This window comes from Alligator mississippiensis, chromosome 4 (assembly GCF_030867095.1).
Source record: "Alligator mississippiensis isolate rAllMis1 chromosome 4, rAllMis1, whole genome shotgun sequence".
Lineage (NCBI taxonomy): Eukaryota > Metazoa > Chordata > Crocodylia > Alligatoridae > Alligator > Alligator mississippiensis.
The window spans coordinates 217,380,098-217,397,494 of record NC_081827.1 but is presented as its reverse complement, the minus strand read 5'-3'; the positions used below and the strand labels follow the sequence as shown (position 1 = coordinate 217,397,494).

At 42.5% G+C, this 17,397-nt stretch overlaps 1 protein-coding gene across 6 annotated transcripts in view; it reads right to left on the bottom strand.

Moving 5' to 3' along the window:
- Positions 1–17,085, bottom strand: part of SLC38A11 (solute carrier family 38 member 11) — a 52,487-nt gene extending 35,402 nt beyond the window's left edge. The window contains exons 1-7 of one of the 6 annotated variants that reach the window (XM_019480645.2): positions 16,672–17,084; positions 12,960–13,077; positions 12,444–12,518; positions 9,551–9,685; positions 5,904–5,969; positions 5,152–5,258; positions 1,457–1,536 (exon numbers count right to left, since the gene is read on the bottom strand). In XM_019480645.2, coding sequence (XP_019336190.1) covers positions 1,457–1,536; positions 5,152–5,258; positions 5,904–5,969; positions 9,551–9,685; positions 12,444–12,518; positions 12,960–13,077; positions 16,672–16,713 — 623 coding nt within the window. In that variant the 5' untranslated portion in view covers positions 16,714–17,084. Of the gene's footprint in view, positions 1–1,456; positions 1,537–5,151; positions 5,259–5,903; positions 5,970–9,550; positions 9,686–12,443; positions 12,519–12,959; positions 13,078–16,671 lie in introns of all 6 variants that reach the window. The other 5 variants (XM_019480646.2, XM_019480643.2, XM_006263121.3 and 2 more) reach the window with 5 other exon arrangements.
- Positions 17,086–17,397: the final 312 nt, after the last annotated feature.

Sequence of the window (17,397 nt, the reverse complement as noted above, 5' to 3'; positions counted from 1 at the left end):
GGATCATCACCATCTAGACCACCCTCTACAAGTGGGTGCCTAATTCTTAAAACTGCATGAAAAAATCTCTTTCCTATCTACCACACACAATGCCCAAAAACACTAAGAATGTTTTATCTCACTTTAGGTAAAGCAGGGCCATGAAGACACTATTAATGTTCTTCAACTGCTGCTTGTTAAAATATACTTGATAGATCTGAAAATAAGGATCATATACCCATTGCAGAGGAAGATAAAACCATCATGTGTCCATGTTGATCTGACAGCAGTATACACTTCTTTCTGACCTTAAATCTTGCGATTGGTCTGACTCTGAACAGAAGACCCATTAACAAGGAACATCAACACACTCCAGTTGATAACTCTAGTGTTGACTGTAGCTAACATCCAATGCTTCTGAGGAATACGGAAAAAAACAAACTCTGACACTTGTATCAGCAGAGGGGAAAACTTCCTTCCTGGATTCACGTGGCAACCAGCAAAGGCTAGAAACAGGAAAACAAAACAGTCTGCACAGCAACCTAGCGACCACAAATGCAAACCCATACATCCTAACTAGAGAGCCAGAACTCCCCTTTCCCTTACTGCATCCCCTCCATAAATTTCTCAACTCCTTAATCTTCTTTCATAACAAAAGCAGCTGTGAAGGTCTGCTTTATTCTCCTGCTGCTGACCATGGCCCTCTTCAATAAGGCAGAGCTCTAATTTGGATGTTCAGTCAACATGCATGTGGTCTTCATAGCACACTCCATGCACTGCTACTCCTAGATCACCTCTGACCAATTCTTGTCTGACATCTTGAAAACCATTACTGAAGGAGATTCCACAACTTCTCTAGACAGTCTACCCTACTGACGTACTTACAACAGCAAAGAAGTTTTTCCTGATAGCCAATCTAAATATGCTGTACCCACCCTGTAGATATCTTTTTATCACCTGCATATTGTGAGAATGCAGCCCTGTAAAGCACAGGACTGCTACTGTGAATAGTACTTGTTCAGGAGAGGCAATGAAAGGAAGGACTATATTAGCATCAAGCACATTGCCTATTACTGTAATGGTTTCCAAACGAATGGATGATTTTTTCCCACATGTAAAATGTTTTGATTCAAGAGGAAAGCTGCACAATCTCCGAGGGGGTAATATTGCATATTTAGCTGTAATTCTCAATTCTTCTTCTATATTTTTTTCATAGCCCTGCACCTGTGTCTGCATCCCTTCTCTTTCCTTCTATCACCCAGGCTCTGATCTCAATCAAAACTGAACGCTAGGCTTCCCTCTACTTTTCACTGTATTTTCTCATTAGTAACATCTATACTATTTAAAATATATTCCAGTCATCCAAAGAAACAAATCCCAGGGTCTAGTTCTCTACTCATGCAAATACACACAAAAGATAAAATACATGTACTTTATAAAATTCATTCAGTTGTGCTCAAAATGATAAAATACTCACACTTGTGAACTAAATGTAACTGCCCGTATCATCACAATGACCAAGATGACAATTGTTAATATCAGAGATATAAGAGAGACCTGCAAGTAAACCAAATATGGTATCAGCTGGATGGTCAGAAATTAAATATTCAAATATCTATTTCTAAATCATAATTTCTCTCAAAAAAGGAAACAAATAGTTTCTTTAAAACAACTGATATTGCAATGGATTTATTTTTTTTTATAAAAAAAAGATACATTCATAGCCTTCTTCTTTTACTTTCAGTCAACCTCTTTCTATGGCTCTATGGTGGAGATAGAGGTTTACTCCACTGCAACTACCAAGAGCGTAGATGTCAGAGATGCTTTCCACTCACTTCATTTGAAATTGCAGATAATCAGTATCTCTTTCAGTTAGGCTCACAGTATCTGCCACTAAAAATAAAAGCTTACTTTTCTTCCTAACAGTACAAAGAACATATAATTATGTAGGTGCAATAATCTTTTTTATTTCTTAGTAGAGACCAATATTTGAATTGCAGCCTATTTATCCCTACACTCCTGTATTTTGAGGATGCAGCTTGATTAGTCCCTGTGAGCATCAATGTTTTATTCTATTACTTGGAGGTCATGTAACATGAGATAATCTAAATGTACAAAGTATAAAATAGATTTTACCCGGAAGTCATTGAATAATAATACATGAAGTTGATAGAGCTATATCTGCCTATGTCAGGTCTGAGTTGGGCTTTATCTCATTCTGGCCACGTGAGATGCTTCAACACGTTTTATATTCATGGTGTTATAAAGTGTACATTTGAGAAGGTGTTTAGCAGGTAAGTCTTGAATTTTAAATTCTTATCATCATGGACATATGGATTTGCCTGTAGAGATAAGACTGCATAGCTGGGGTAAAAGTTTGCTTGGATTGCTTACTGGTTACTATTTTCCATCACCATCACCGTATAAATTACGTGATCTTCATTTTTAGGGAATGTGATACAAGATTCAGGGATTGAAGCTGCCATCTTTGGTAGAAAGAGACTTTTTGCATCAGTATTTGAGCCAACTCCTCCTCACAAAATTCATGCTGATTCATTCAAGTGACAGCCATTATTAATGAGAGTGGGGCTCTGCTCAATACTCTAGTCAAGGTATCTGAAATGTTTTCCTCAGTCTTTATCAAAGAAAATTAGTTCAGCACAAGCTATCCATGCACGTAAAGAGCATAAAAAAAAAAATACAACTGAATATGAATTGGATTTCAAAGAGAATCGCAGAAAATTATTAATATTCAAAATAACACCCTGTTAAGCAAAAGTAACAGAATTTGTTTTTAATACCTCTAAATACTTTGCAATTTGAACAATTCAAGTCATCCAAGAAAAAAATGGCTGATAATATTCACAATGAGATGGTACCCAAATATGGGGAAAACTTAACTAATTAATTTAATATAATTTTCTACATTTATGAAGGTCATAATTATATTACACTATGTAGTGTTGTAAATTGCTTTAACCACCTAACCCTTAACGATTTAATTCTATCAGCTGCAGTCTCTAGAACTTACTTTCCATTTTTTACCCTGAGAGATTGTGCATTCTCTCTCACTGGAAGTTTATAAGAACAGGTTAAGAAAACATTATTCTGGGATGTTTTAGATAAGGGTTGATAAAGGGTTGGACTAGAGAAGTGGTCACCAGCCTGGGGATTGCAATCGACCTGGTCAGTCCGAGCCTCTTTAGGTTGATCCTGGGCACATGCACACACCCACTGCCCTCAGCCCCAGCGAGTCAATCTGGGAGGGGTGGGAAGGGGGCCACAGAGGCCCTCATAGAGAGGGAATGACCTGCGGCTCAGTCAGGAGCAGGGGAAGGTAAGTAGGGCCCCAGTCTCATTGGTATTGGAAGGATTGGAATCCCAGGAGGGCTCCTCTGGGACACGGGGTGCTCCCTCCCCATCTCTGTGAGGGCAGAGGTGGCAGAGGCGGCTGCTGCTGCGCCTCACTGCAGCTGGCCACATGCGGCTAGGCTCAGCAGTGGGGACTCATGTGGTGTCGGGGCCCGACCTGGCAGGGTCTGGGACTCTCCACTGCTGAAGGGTGCAGCCTGTCAGGGGCTTGTCCCCCCCGTCCCTCCCATCTGTGCCCTGCAACAAAGTGGCTGCTGCTGCAGGCTGCCTGCTGCACCTGGAGCACAGAGAGGGAGGGTGCATGAGCCTCAGGAGCACAGGAGGCAGGGGTTATGGGCCCCTGAGGCTTCTACTGGGCTACGCCCAGCAAAAGGAGCCCCATGCCCCTGTGTGGTGGAGTCCCAGACCCAGCCAGACCGGGGCCTGATGCCACATTCTTTTGGTTGCCAGGTGGGCGCAGCTCAGCCCAGTGATGGCAGAGAACTGGGGTTGGGCTCCAACCCAGCTCAGTCTGGGACTGTCCGCCACCCAGGGACACATGGTGGGGGGCTCCTGCCACTGGGTGCAGCCTGGTGGAGGCCTTGGGAGCCTGTGCCCCCACCCCTCACCTGTGCTTCAGTCACAACAGCCAGCCTGCAACAGCAGCCGCCTCATCCCAGAGCACAGGGAGGTGGGGCACAGGCCCTCCACCAGGCTGCGCCCAGCATCGGGAGCCCCGCCCCCACACACCCATGGGTGGCGGAGAGACCCAGACTAGGCCAGGCCGGGACCCAACCCCAGTTCTCTGCCATCGCTGGGCTGGGGGCGGGGAGGGGTAGGTGGGGACAGCACGGTAGATCCTGGGGTGCCCTTTACTTCCAAGAAGCGATCTTCACTATAAAAAGGTTGGAGAACACTGGACTAGAGGGCTGTCTGAAGTCCCTTCCAGCATAACTCCCTTTGATTTTATAAACACTATCATTTTGACACCCATGTCTATATTTCTCCAAAAACATAGTTGTAACATTTCATTTAGTTATATTCTTTTGAATGCAAAAAGTTTATTCGAAGTGTTTGTTGTGAAAGTTCTTTCATACATATTAAGAACAAGAATGTAGTCCCCTTTCCCACACTGGAGGATGCTACTGAATGCAAGTATTCCCTAGTCCAGTGGTGCTCAACCTTTTTCTCCCGCAGGCTGTATGGGTAGTGCTTGGTCTGACTGCATTATGGATGGTAATTCCAGTTCACTGTCTGAGGCTGCCATGACTGGTACTATCCAGACATGTGGAAAAGGAAGGGGGGGGGGGGGGCTCTCTGCAGGTGGCATTTGGCCCATGGGCCAGAGGTTGAACACCCCTGCCCTAACTTTTGTGACTAGGTGAGGAGCAAGATCTTATTCAAGGGGCATCTGAAACTGATATATGGTTTCTTTAGTAGACTTATAACATTTAAGTCTCTCAGTTAAAATGCACTCAGGAGAACTCAGGACCTGAGAACAAGTCTGTCAGTACCAGGGCTATTTAGTTCAAGGTCTGAGCCATGCAAGCAGTAGGAAGCACTAAAAATCCAATCCAGTACCTTTTGCAGTCAGTGGACAGTCTCCCATTGACTTCAACAGAATTGAAACAAGCCAGGAAAACCCAATGTTCATAATGGGAAAGGAAGGGGAGACTAAATGTGCGCTTTTAAAAAAAGCACAAAAACAGGATTTAACCTCTGTAATTGCTTTCTCATGCTGTAATAAATAGTTAGCAGTGTATATTGTTGTATAACAAATTACATCAAAGGCCACTGAGATTCACTGTCATTATGATTTACCTTTCCCAGTTTTGCTATGTCACGATACAGAGATATAGGCAGAGTAAAGATGATAGTAGTACACAGAATAACAAAGTGACGGTCAATAAGCCAGTTATCTGGTCCAACTAAAACAAAGAAGAAAAAAAATGGAAAATTAATTTTTGAGGAACAGATTAATAGCAAGAAATTTAGGCTCTGCCCCATAATGAAATAAAGTGCAACTTCAACTCCTCTCCTTTCCTATAGGAAACACACATTAAAATAAAAGGTGAGTATTAAATGGTTCTGTGCAAATATAAAAGATATACAGTTAAAAAGTAATATTAAAGGCTTAAATACACATTTCAAATTGATTGCATCATCTGATTTGTAAGCCATCTAACAATGATCAACAGACAATGATTGTTCGAATATCATAAGTGGTGTTTACTTCAGTTGATACCCACTAAGAAACAAAATGTACGTTGGCAGGTTTAAAATCCTGTATCCCCCCACATTGATCCCATACATCTGCATGGAGTTGTACTGAAGCCAGTTGGGGTCATCATTGGCAAAGAAATCCACTGATATTACTTAGGTAGTAGGATTGGGGCCTCGGAGTACAGGAAAGACACATTTTATTTATATATTAAAATAAATCCTTTACATAGGAGATCTTATCAGTAAGAGAACTTAAGTGGCTGTTTATAGAAACATTATGGTTACTTTTTACTAACAAATCTCAACTAGTTGATTCTCCCTGTACTCCCAAGCTTTACATATAAACTTACCTCCAGGTATTCTTTGAAAAACTTTAGTCAAAGTGTCTCCTGTTGTTATGTTGTAACTAATCATAGCTTCAAAAAACAAAACAAAACAAAAACAAAACTTACAATCAAACTTTTATTAATACAAATCATATATACTACAGACTTCAGGATTATATGCAGTTAATAATGGAACCGAGTCAACATGGTGCATGGTGACCAGTGGCATGCCCCAGGGTTCAATTCTCAGACCGGTACTCTTTAATATATTCATAAACTATCTGGATTTGGGTGTCAGAAGCAGACTGGCTAAGTTCACAGACTACACCAAATTATGAGGAAGTGCAGTCACTCTAGAGATGACAGGTTGGGGATTCAGGCTGACCTGGACAGGCTTGCAAGGTGAGGGCGATCAAAACCTGATGACACTTCAACATAGAAAAATGCAAGGTGCTCCACCTCAGGAAAAAGACCCACATCATATGTATAGGCTCAGCACTAACTAGCACTATGACCAAAAGAGACTTGGGGGTCATGAATGACCAAAAGATGAATATAAGACACCAATGTGATGTCACAACTGGCAAACCAAATAAAAACCTGGCTTGCATCTACTGATGCATCTCAAGCAAGACCCAAGATGTCATCCTCCCACTTTTCTCAGCTGTGGTGAAGCTGCAGCTGGAGTACTGCATCCAATTCTGGGCTCCACACTGTACAAAGGATGTGGAAAAGCTCAAGAGAGTTCAGAGGAGAGCCACGCACATGATCAGAGGTCAAGAGAGCAAGCCTTATAAGGAGAGACTGAGAGGCACGGGACTCTTTAGCCTGGAGAACCGTAGGTTCAGGGGGGCTTGGTGGCAGCCTATAAGTACATAAGAGCTGTGCATCAGGATCTGGGAGAACATCTGTTCACCAGGGTTCCCCAAGGGAAGACAATGTCAAATGGTTACAAACTGCTGGAAAACCATTTTAGACTGGACATAAGAAAAAACTTCTTTACCGTCTGAGTCCCCAGTCTGGAACAGACTCCCTCCAGAAGTGGTGCAAGCACCTACTCTGGATACATTCAAGAAGTGCTTGGATGATTATCTTGCTGGGGTCATCTGACCTCAGCTGACTTCCTGCCCTTTGGGTAGGGGGTTGGACCTGATGATCTCATGAGGTCACTTCCAGCCCTAATGGCTATGAAATCTATGAAATCTAAATTAGTTACAGTCTCATCCTTACTAGTTTTTTTTTTTTTTTTTGATTGGCTTCCTAACCTTACTGCTGCCTGTAAGCTGCCCTTCACATACCTACTTTCAAGTTCTGAACGCTAAAAGAAGACCTATTTAATGCTCACAATTTTCCTTGCATAATAGACATGAGAACTTGAAAGGGACCCAGTCAGATGACCAAGACTGTTGAATTTTGTGGCCAAGCACATTTACTTCAAAAAGGGGGGAAAAAGGGCTTTTAAAACTGCCTCTGTCAAACACAGCAATTCATTGACAGTTTTTATTAACAGAGAAAAATTACATGCCTCCAACAGTTCTTGTTTCAGCTTTATACCTAATCCCCTGGGCTCAATCCTGCTGTCACATGCATGGGGATATATGTACTTATTTTACCTTGTAAAATCAGTTTTGTGCATAATTGTTCAACAGTGCTAGTCAATGTTAAAGTATGCAGTGGCTGCCATTATTTGTCCTGTTGCAGCAATGCCACTTCTATTGTATCTTTTAATTTAAACAGTGAAAGATACAAAGTTACTGTAGGAACCTTATACTGAAGTGCATTTTAAATGGCACCTGCTGTATATTATGTGGTAATATTTTTTTTTAAGTAATTGAGGGCAGAGGAGAAGCAATATTTCAAAAGGTTCCCTGGTACTTGTAAAGAGTTACTGAACTTTGCAACTAGAATAATGGGAAAGGGAATAAAAGTGGTAATGCAAAAGGAAAACTGCAATAGATGAAGATATAGGTTTTGAAGTGGGAAGGCTAGGTTTTGGTCCTTCTTTTCTCACTAAGGCTTCTATTCATTTCATCAGGAACTCGAGTAAGAACAGAGGGCTTTAGGTCCAAACTCACAAACCATTTTTTTAAATAAAAAAAATATACTACATACTATAGATATGCATGCATTTTTGTCTTTTACAAATTTGTATATAAATATGCCCCATCATACAAATGCTGATGCATGTATTTAACTTAACTACTATATTTAATCATTATTAGTAGGGGAATCAACAAAAAGCACTTATTTTAGTGGATGCATAAATATTTTCATAATTGTATATTTTCTATAATAAAGCAACTGTTTTTCACACTGAAAGGTTGAGGATTCTGTTCTAGTACCTCACTCATCTCATGATTAGAAACTCTGTTCTAATTTGTAGCTCAAGTTTATTCACTCCAAATGCACACAGGTCTGTCCTTGGACCAACACTGTTCACTTAATTTGAATAGCTTTTGTCCCTTAATGAAGTTTATTCTTAGTGTATTTAGACAGAACATATCCCTTTAGCTTTGCCAGGTAAAACAAACAAAGCTTTTAGTTTGTTGTTGCGACCCATGCATTTTGTACAATATTGGATGGAATTTTAGTCTATTAATCCTGTTTTCAAGATAATTTTTCCCTTTATATCAGTCTTCTTCTGAAGCATCTGAAATCACATGTCCCTTGAAAATCTTCAGCATCATCAAAAGGATAGAGAATGAGTTTTACATGTTTTAACAAGTAAACTATTGCTAATAGTGTTGGAGTGATGTCATAACTGTAACTTCACAGGAAACATGCAAAATGCAAGGAATTGTGCATGTAATATCTTTTGTTGAGCCAATTGCATGGTTGGGATATATCAAAACAAGAAGAATGCATTGCATTTGTAAACTTCAGGACCAGAAAAAATGCATTGCATTCAAAAGCTTGTCAAGAGCTGAAAGAGTAGCTCCTTGATGGTCAGGCTATTAGGGATCCACCCTTTTACCTCTCTCCCCCTTGATGGAGGAGGAGGGAGAGCAGAGACCTGTGGGATCCTAGAAACCCCTGTAATGCTAGGAGTAACTATACAAGGGCTATGTATACAAAACTGAGAAGATACTCTTTGAAAGAGATACCACTTTTACTACTTTGTAGCACTTTCATGATCTTTGCAGAGCTACAAACAGTATGAACACCTGCATGTAGCCTTTTTTTTTTTTTTTAAAGCATTTAGAGGGAGAATTTAGCTTTAGAGATGTAATGACTGCCCATGACCTTAATATTCAGCTCTAGTCACTAAAAGCATAAGATTCAAATATACCTGGTTCAGCTGAATCAATGGGATTTTACCATAGACTTCACAGAGCCAGAGTTTCACACTCGGAAGTGAACCACACATAATAAAATGTCCTAATACATTTTCGTACTTCAGATAAGGACATATTACGAGTTAAACTGTGAAGATCTAACTATTGTTGTTCTATGGTGATATTATTTTTAATCGTCTGGCAAGACTGATAATAAAATTAACTAAGAATAGGAAATACTTGGATTTAAGTGTTCTCAGTTTCAATGCCAATATAATGAAACAAAAATGAATTCTTATCCTAAAAATTCATTTTTAAGTATTTTAAGCTAAGATGATCTCTTTTTTGGTAATACAAATAGGACAACTTTAAGGTATCACTCTATAGTAATCTTACCAATAAATGGATATAAAAATTGCAGAGTAGAGAGGATTAGGTACCCTATAAAACCATATGTTTTATGTACCAGTGCTTGATAGGTGTTCATACCAGAGAGATTTCCTGCTTTAATCAGTAATATAATGGAATAATCTGTAAACAATATTAAAGACATATTTGAGATTAGTTTTGGGTTTTGTGTTTTTGTTTTGTTTTTACACATGTTCCAAGGAAACAGTTTGATAAATATTAAAACAAAAACAACCTGCAATTAATTATTGACTGAAACAACTGTACTAAACTGATGCATAGTGATCACTATCTAATCTTTCCCTCCTGCAAAAAGGCTGTGGAAAGGGAAAAGAAGGCTTCGTAGTTCAGTGTCTAGTTTCTTGCAGGTATATGGTTGTGTTAACCTAACAGCAAAGTGCCTGAGAATCAAATCAAAAACCAAGTCTGTAACCGCTTTGGTATTGGAGTATCCATATGGAAGACACGCATCTTGTACTTGGGAAGGGTATAGCCCACTCCCCTCTGTATTGGGCTCTGTCCCTTTCTAGTACTGTCTGAGACATTTCATCTTCAAAGTCCTTCAATTCATCCTTTGTAATATTCTAGTGCTCCACTGAAATCACAAGTCAATTTGAGCTAATGAGCAAGCAGGCCACAGCATTGACCAACAGCGTTAGATGTTTTAAAAACAGGAAGTAGAGGCTCATGCTTTTAGAACAAGGAAACACCCTGCAGCATGGGGTGACAAGTAGTAGTTGCAACCATATGCCAGCTCCATCAAAATGAAGTGAAATGCATGGGTTTACCTTAATCAGCTTTACAGTGGATTTTAAACATTAGAAGTCAGGATATTCAAAAGTGTAATTTTTCACCATGGATGTGTAACAAGTTTACTCACATATTACAAGTCTTATCTTTAACTGTGATAGAACACTAATGCAGTCAAAATTGCACATTCTGGCCCTATAGCTGTATGCAGTCATGCGAAACACTACACTGAGTTCTCTAAATGTAGTTACAAACAATTAAATTCCCTGGTCTCTCTGTGTTTGATATCTAATAAATGGGAATCAGCTTATTTTGTCACTAGATCTAGTGACGATTATTGGGATTTAACAGTGTAATAATGCTGGCTAAATCCTGATTGATGATTTTCATAACTCCTTTTCAGTAGCATTTGAAACCCATAAAAATGGCCCTATAAATGTGTTATTTACCAGGGTTGGCCAACTAGCCTGTGGGCACGTGCAGCTGCCTCTCTCACTGCAGTGCGGTGGGGAAAAGCCCAGGGAGGGCCATGCACTCTCCATGTAGTAGGTGGCGGGAAGACTGCACATTGTTGACAGCCCACACAGTGAGGAAGGTTGCCCAGGGGCCTACCCCAACAGGATACAGCCAGTGCAGTGTGTGGCTCAAGGGCTGCACTCTAGTATTACATAGTTTCCAAGTGCACTGGGTAACCCTGTCCTTCCAGTTGTAGCATGAGACACACTTGAACATGTAGCAGATCAAGAAAAAGGTCCTAAAAAACTACCGTACATAGAACATAAGTATTTAATTTTGCATATGGGTGTATAGGAATGCCTAAAGTATATAATAGCTTCTTGAAGGATGTTAAGTTACAAACACACATGACTGCTACTCTATAATTTTTTAAATGAAAAATGTATATTTTAAAATGACAAAACAGTGATTTCTCCCTTGCCTTCCAATTCTTATTACTGTAAGGAAAATAAAGTTGAATTATTTGTCAAATCATGTCCTTAGAATATCTCAATCTGTCCTCTCACTCTAGGGAAGCAGCTGAAAATTCTGAATGATTTCTGTTCCCATCTGCACAACCACCTACACTGCAGTGAGCATTGTAGTTACACCCCCAAGAACTCCAAAAAATGCATAGCTGTGCCAAAATACCAACTGACTCCTTGAAAACTTGTTATAGAGAAAGAAAAACACCAGGCAGCATAATATAAAACTGTGGTAATGTTATCAGGAGATTTCTAACTGCAAGGAACTATAATATTTCCTTCAAAAATCAATTATTGCTGTTCTGTGATACAATTTCTTCCTCAAGGAGGTGTTGCAAACATAGGAAGGCCTGTATTTTGCCTTAACTTCAGTTAAGTATTGGGACAGAGTTGTCCATGGGCACTGATGTTTTAGTGAAATTTTTGGCAGAAGAAACTACCTGTCATATACAACAGGTTGGGTGTAAGTTACCCAGAATTCCACATTACTGACTTCTCCTACTACAGGAAACCAATGTTCAAGACCCTGAGGTCTGCTCAGACATGCTGCTGTCCCTCCTGCTGTCTCACCACTGGGCACCACAGGGCTAGAACATGTGACTTTTATTCACATGGATAAGGATTTACAAACATATTCCCATTGCAACCAACAGATTATTAAATTTGGCAAGTTGATGCTCGCCATGTGATTCCACATTGTGGTCCTTTATGAATATAGAAGTAGGGGAATTTAGATTATTTCTTGTTGGACAATTATGATAAAAATAAAATAAGCAAGTTGAAAAAGGTCTGGTTTTAATATGTTGTGAATTTGGAATACACCATCTATGTCTTAATTGGAATTTTTGAATATGAACAAGTGTTCTGCAAGAATGGATAATATTTATCTCAATAATGGCTTAATCTAGTCTAGTTACCTAGACATCCCCTCCCCGCATTCCCTAAAATAAGCAAGAAACAGCTTTAAATGTATGGCATAATTCTCTGCTTGTATTAATCTGCTCAAAGGATTAGCAAACTAAGTGTTAAAATCTTCATTTTTACTAAATTGTAATTCATAGATCTACTTGCTAAGTTATCCTCAACTTAAAATTCAGTTTATCTTTGTAAAACAAATTCTCTCTCTATAATCACTATCGCTTTTGTTGTACCTGTGATATAGGCAACACCAAATAAAAGTAATATTCCTAATGGAAAGCCAGCTTGCTTCATTGAATAAGGCAATCCTGCGAATAAAAAAAACGAACACAAATTAGAAAAGATCCTTCCTACATATTTGTAATGTTTTTGCACAAGAAACATTCTTTCAAAATAAAAATCTATTATTCATCCCAAAACTTGGAACAATACTGTGCAATGTTTCCCAGCTCTTCCTACCCATATACTTTCAGGGCTTACTTCAAAAAAGCTCACTTTCTGAGGATTAAGACTATTTAAGTCTTGGAGCCCAACCACTACTTGATTGCTCTGCTGGTCTGCCAACAAGGCTATACAACAGTTATCATACTGGGGCTCTTGATCCTTTTGCAGGTGCTACTTTAATATAAGTACATAATAATAACCTGTACTGATAGCACTATAATAATATAAAAGCATGTTTTTCTCAAGACTGGATATTTTTGCAAGGATTAAACCAATTAAACCAGAATGAAAAAAGTGTAAATTACCTATTATGCCCGATCCTATGATAGAGTTGATAATATTAAAACCAGCTGATGGTAGATTGCTGTTTCCTCCTTTCTTCCTGGGCTTACAAACCAGGGCTGTTGTGTCACCTGTTTCTATCTAGTCCAAGAAGATAATATTAACATTATACAAGAAACAAATAGCACAGGAAAGAACAAGTAGATTAGACACATTTAACTAAAAATAAATAAATAAATATCGCTTTCAAATGTAATAAAAGCCATTCAACCACTTCTAAAAATCTGGACCTTACTCTTCTGCTTCTCAGTTAGTTCTGATAAGTTATGGGATGGGGACATAATGGTTGAAGCCACATGCACTTATCTAGGAAAAGAGTTGTTCTTATGAGATCCTGACCTTAGAGGCAGAAATATGGGACCAGGTATCCTTCCAATATTTTGGCTAATTAGACAAAGCACTCAAATTTGGATCTATCCCAGAGCCAAAATCAGACAGATAGTTTAATTGCCAAGAAATCAGATCGGAATACTCCAGAAATGTAAATTCAAAGTTCCACTGGCGATTCATTTCTGAATAATGAAAGTTTAATCCATTACGTATAGCTAAATGATACCACTAAATAGCTAGCTCCAGCAGCTGGTTATGTGGAAGACCTAGATACCAGGCAAAGCAAAAGATTATCATGCATCAGACTTGCAACAGCCACTAGGTCTTGCAAAAATGAGATTCTCAGCCTGTAGACAGATGGAAGAGAGAGAAAGATGCGTCTTATTCTGATCCTCTGCTCCCGCTGTCAAAAAAGGTGTAGTCCCATCATTATACTGCAGCTACCTGAATCTAAGCTGACTCTGAATTTAAGGTGGCCCCCTCAAATAATTAGATTCTGTGCATGGAAAATGTATCAAATTGTTATAATTTTCCATGCATACAATCTAATTATTAGACACCAATAATTAGACTGTATACATGGAAAATGATAATTTGATACATTTTCTTAAAGTCATCCCCCCACTGACCTAGCAAGGAAAACAGGGACAGGGGAGCAGGTGGTAAAAGGAGGAAGTCAAGCAGCCTGACCCCTGCCTCTTGCCCCTGCCACATGTCTGCCCCCCCCAAACACACTTTCCCCCCTGCTGCCCGATTCCCACCTTGTGCTTGGGCTCTGGGGCCTGGCCAGAGTTGCCACAGCCACAAAAGCTTCTACTGGGACAGGCTGGAGATGGAGCAACCATGTGCTTTGTGCCCTGGGCTGGTGCAGGGCCAGAACTGTGCCAGAGCCAGGGGCTAAGCAGTGGGGGGAAGGGAAAGACAGCAGTGAGAGCACCGGGTGTGCGCAGGGCAGGGGGAAAGCTGCAAGCAGCAGCAGTGGTTCTTCCCCAAGCCTGGAGCTGGAGCCAGAGTAGTTGCCTGCTCCCCTGCTACCTTGTACTCAAAACCAAGATGAGACCCTCTCCTCTCACCCCCTTGTTAAGTGAGAGGGAAAACCTCATCTTGGATTCAAATAAATTTGGTATGTAGCAATAGCATGGAATTAAATGGAGGAACCAGTATTTAAATGGAAGTTAAAAATATAAAATCAACTATCCTCATACTCATCATGATACTGAAATCCCTGTCTCAGGCAGGTAAGAGCTCAGTCAGTATACTCCTACAGCATAAAGAAGAGTTCAACCTGGCTGCCTACAGCCAACACTAACAAAAAATTAATGTGATTTATCAATTTCACTTGTATTCAGTTCAGAGATCTGTGCACTTCCAGCAGCTGCCAAGGATAACAACACTGCAAAAAGAGCTAATTAAATTATTACATGTCAGCTTGCTGCTGACAGCCATGTACATCAAAACCATCATGGGACTGGAACATTTTAGGTTTTCTCGCTTGCATCAAGCATTTAGATATTACTTCCATCCTCTCTTTGATCAAGAGATGCTCCCACCCCTTGAAATAAAAAACTTGTTAGAAATATTCACTTTGAAATCAGAAACTCATTCTTCATGTTATTGTCCCCTCTCCAGGTTACTGCATGATAAGCCTTTGGAAAAAAGAATTTTGTGGTCAAACTCAGGGGCTGGCAAATGTTTCAAACTGCATGCCAGAACCACTCAGCTCCAGTCTGGTGAGGGCTGACTCGATTCATCAGCATGTCAGCAACAAGGTTGCCTCTATTCACGCAGGGGTCAGGTAGTTGAAAGCCACTTTCCCCAGTTCCCCAAGTGGGGCACAAGCACAGCTTCCAGCTGGAAGGGAGCAGTGCTGGGCATGGGCAGCTGGCAACTGCACCCATGCAGCTACTGCTTCTTCTCACTGCCTTTCTCTCCCTGGCTGCAGTGTGGGGGCAGCTTCCAACCAGTAGGGAGCTGCATCAAGGCAAGGCAGATGGAAGCACTGCTGCTGCTTCTCCTTGCTCCCCTCCTTCTGGCTGCTGTGCAAGCTGCACAGATATTTACTGCCCCCCCACCCACCCCAACACACATTCAGGCAAAGGCAAAGCCTTCCAACTCTGCGGACCAGATCCAGGGCGTGTTGCTGATCCACAGTCAAACTATGTCGGTTACCTGTGCAGCCACATGTTAAATATCAGCCCTTATTAGCAGCCCTTGTGAAAACCAATGGCACAGCCTGGATAGGAACCTTTAATTTTTTCACACCTGTGAGACTGGCCTTCAGCAAGGGCCAATAAAGCAACCATGCAATCAGGGCAGTGTTATCTGTACCAGAAGCATTCCTGGCACCCTGAAAACAAATCCCCTGCTTTAAGAGAGAATCCAAGAAATGCAACAGACTGTCTAATTACCATTTATTTCTTTTTTGATGCAGCAGAGTATAGTATTACAAACGAATAACGGGTTCTGGTCACTACTCTGAATCACCACATGCACGTTGGATAAAATAAATCTTTCGTGCCTGCGATTCTTATCAGCTAATACTACCTGTGCATTGTCTTTGAGGACTTCACAAGGCACCAGCATGCCGCTGGTTTCCATAATATGCTCATCCACGGAGACCTAAAACTAGGACTGACTTTGCTTTCTTCAAGACTGGTGTGGAGCAGAAAGGTGCTTGAAGGCAGATTTTCAGAGGTGCTAACTCCCCGGGCTCACATGACAAAACCCGTGTGTGCTCGCCGTCTACCTTCCATGCTTTCTTATCCCTCCTCCACCCCAAGTATTTTGCATGGGGAGACGTTCTTCTAAGCCAAGAGAGATTTTCGCAGACACGTTGGTTCCTGCCTCTTGCCTGCCCCAGGGAAAAGCTGGCAGAGTCTGCTCCTGTCTGCAGACAGGTGTTTGGCTAAGGATGGTTCGGTAGCCCTCTTCCCTCCGGTCTGGGTTTCTAGACAACCCCCCTTAGGATTCGCACAGAGGCAATACCTCAAGGAGGCCCAGCAAGTTAAAACCAAACCAAGCCGCTACTGACACTGACAATCTTTTCCTCCTCACCCAGGGTGTCCAGGCCCTTGAAGGTGTGGGTCTGGGTGGGCAGCGCGCTCGGACACGCGGGTGTCTGAAGGGCCGAGCGGTGCTTCCCTCCCCGCGCCGCACGGAGCCTCGGGTCCGGCAGCCAGAGGCGAGAGAGAAGGGGCAAGTGGCGGGGCTGAGGAGGGGGCAGGTCGCAGGAGCCATCTGAAGCCTGCAAGCAAAGGTAGGGCATCCCGGCAGCTCCGCCGCTCCCGTCACTCCCCGCCTGCGCCCCACGTGCACGAAGGGAGCCCCCGGAGCGGCCGCGCTTACCTGCGGAGCCAGCTCGGGCGCCTGCATGTCGGCGGGAAGCATCCTACTGCCGCTCCGCGCGGAGCCGCCGCCCAGCCCCCTGCACGCGGCGGCAGCTGCTGCCCGGAGCCGGCGGCGAGCTCGGCTGCAGCGGCAGCTCCTCCCGGCCGGGCGGCGCCGCCAGCACGTGCGCGGGGGCTGGAGGCGCCGGGGCGGGCTCGGAGCAAAGCGCTCCCGGGCGCCGCGGCGGGGTGGCCTGCGGTGCCTCGCGCTGGCGACCCGCGCTGAGCCCGGCTCGGAAAGCCCTGGCGGGCAGCTGCCCTTGGGGGGCGGGCTTCCCTAATCCCTGAGGCGGAAGAGCCCGGTAGAGGCGCCTGCGCCCCCCCCTCCCGCCGGCACGAGCTTTACCGGGCGCCCGGAGCGACGAGCCCGCCCGCAGGACGCGCAGGTAGGGCCGTGCCCGCTGCGAGGGGTGCTCGGCCTCTGGCTCCTGGATGACTGCGCCCCCGCCGGGAATAGATAGGCCGCAGCAGTAGGAAGAGAAGAGAAGAGAGTTGCCCGGGCACTCGCGCTTCTTGGGAAGGGGAAAAAGGAGTCAAATGCAAAACACACTGAGGCCACGGTGATATTTCAGAAGGAAAATACTTGGGAAACAGCACTGCCAGTGATGCAGTAGGCCGAGGTTTGAGACAGGTGCCACACACCTGCAGCAGGTGAGAGAGAGCCCTTGGGTTGTGCGCAAAAGCT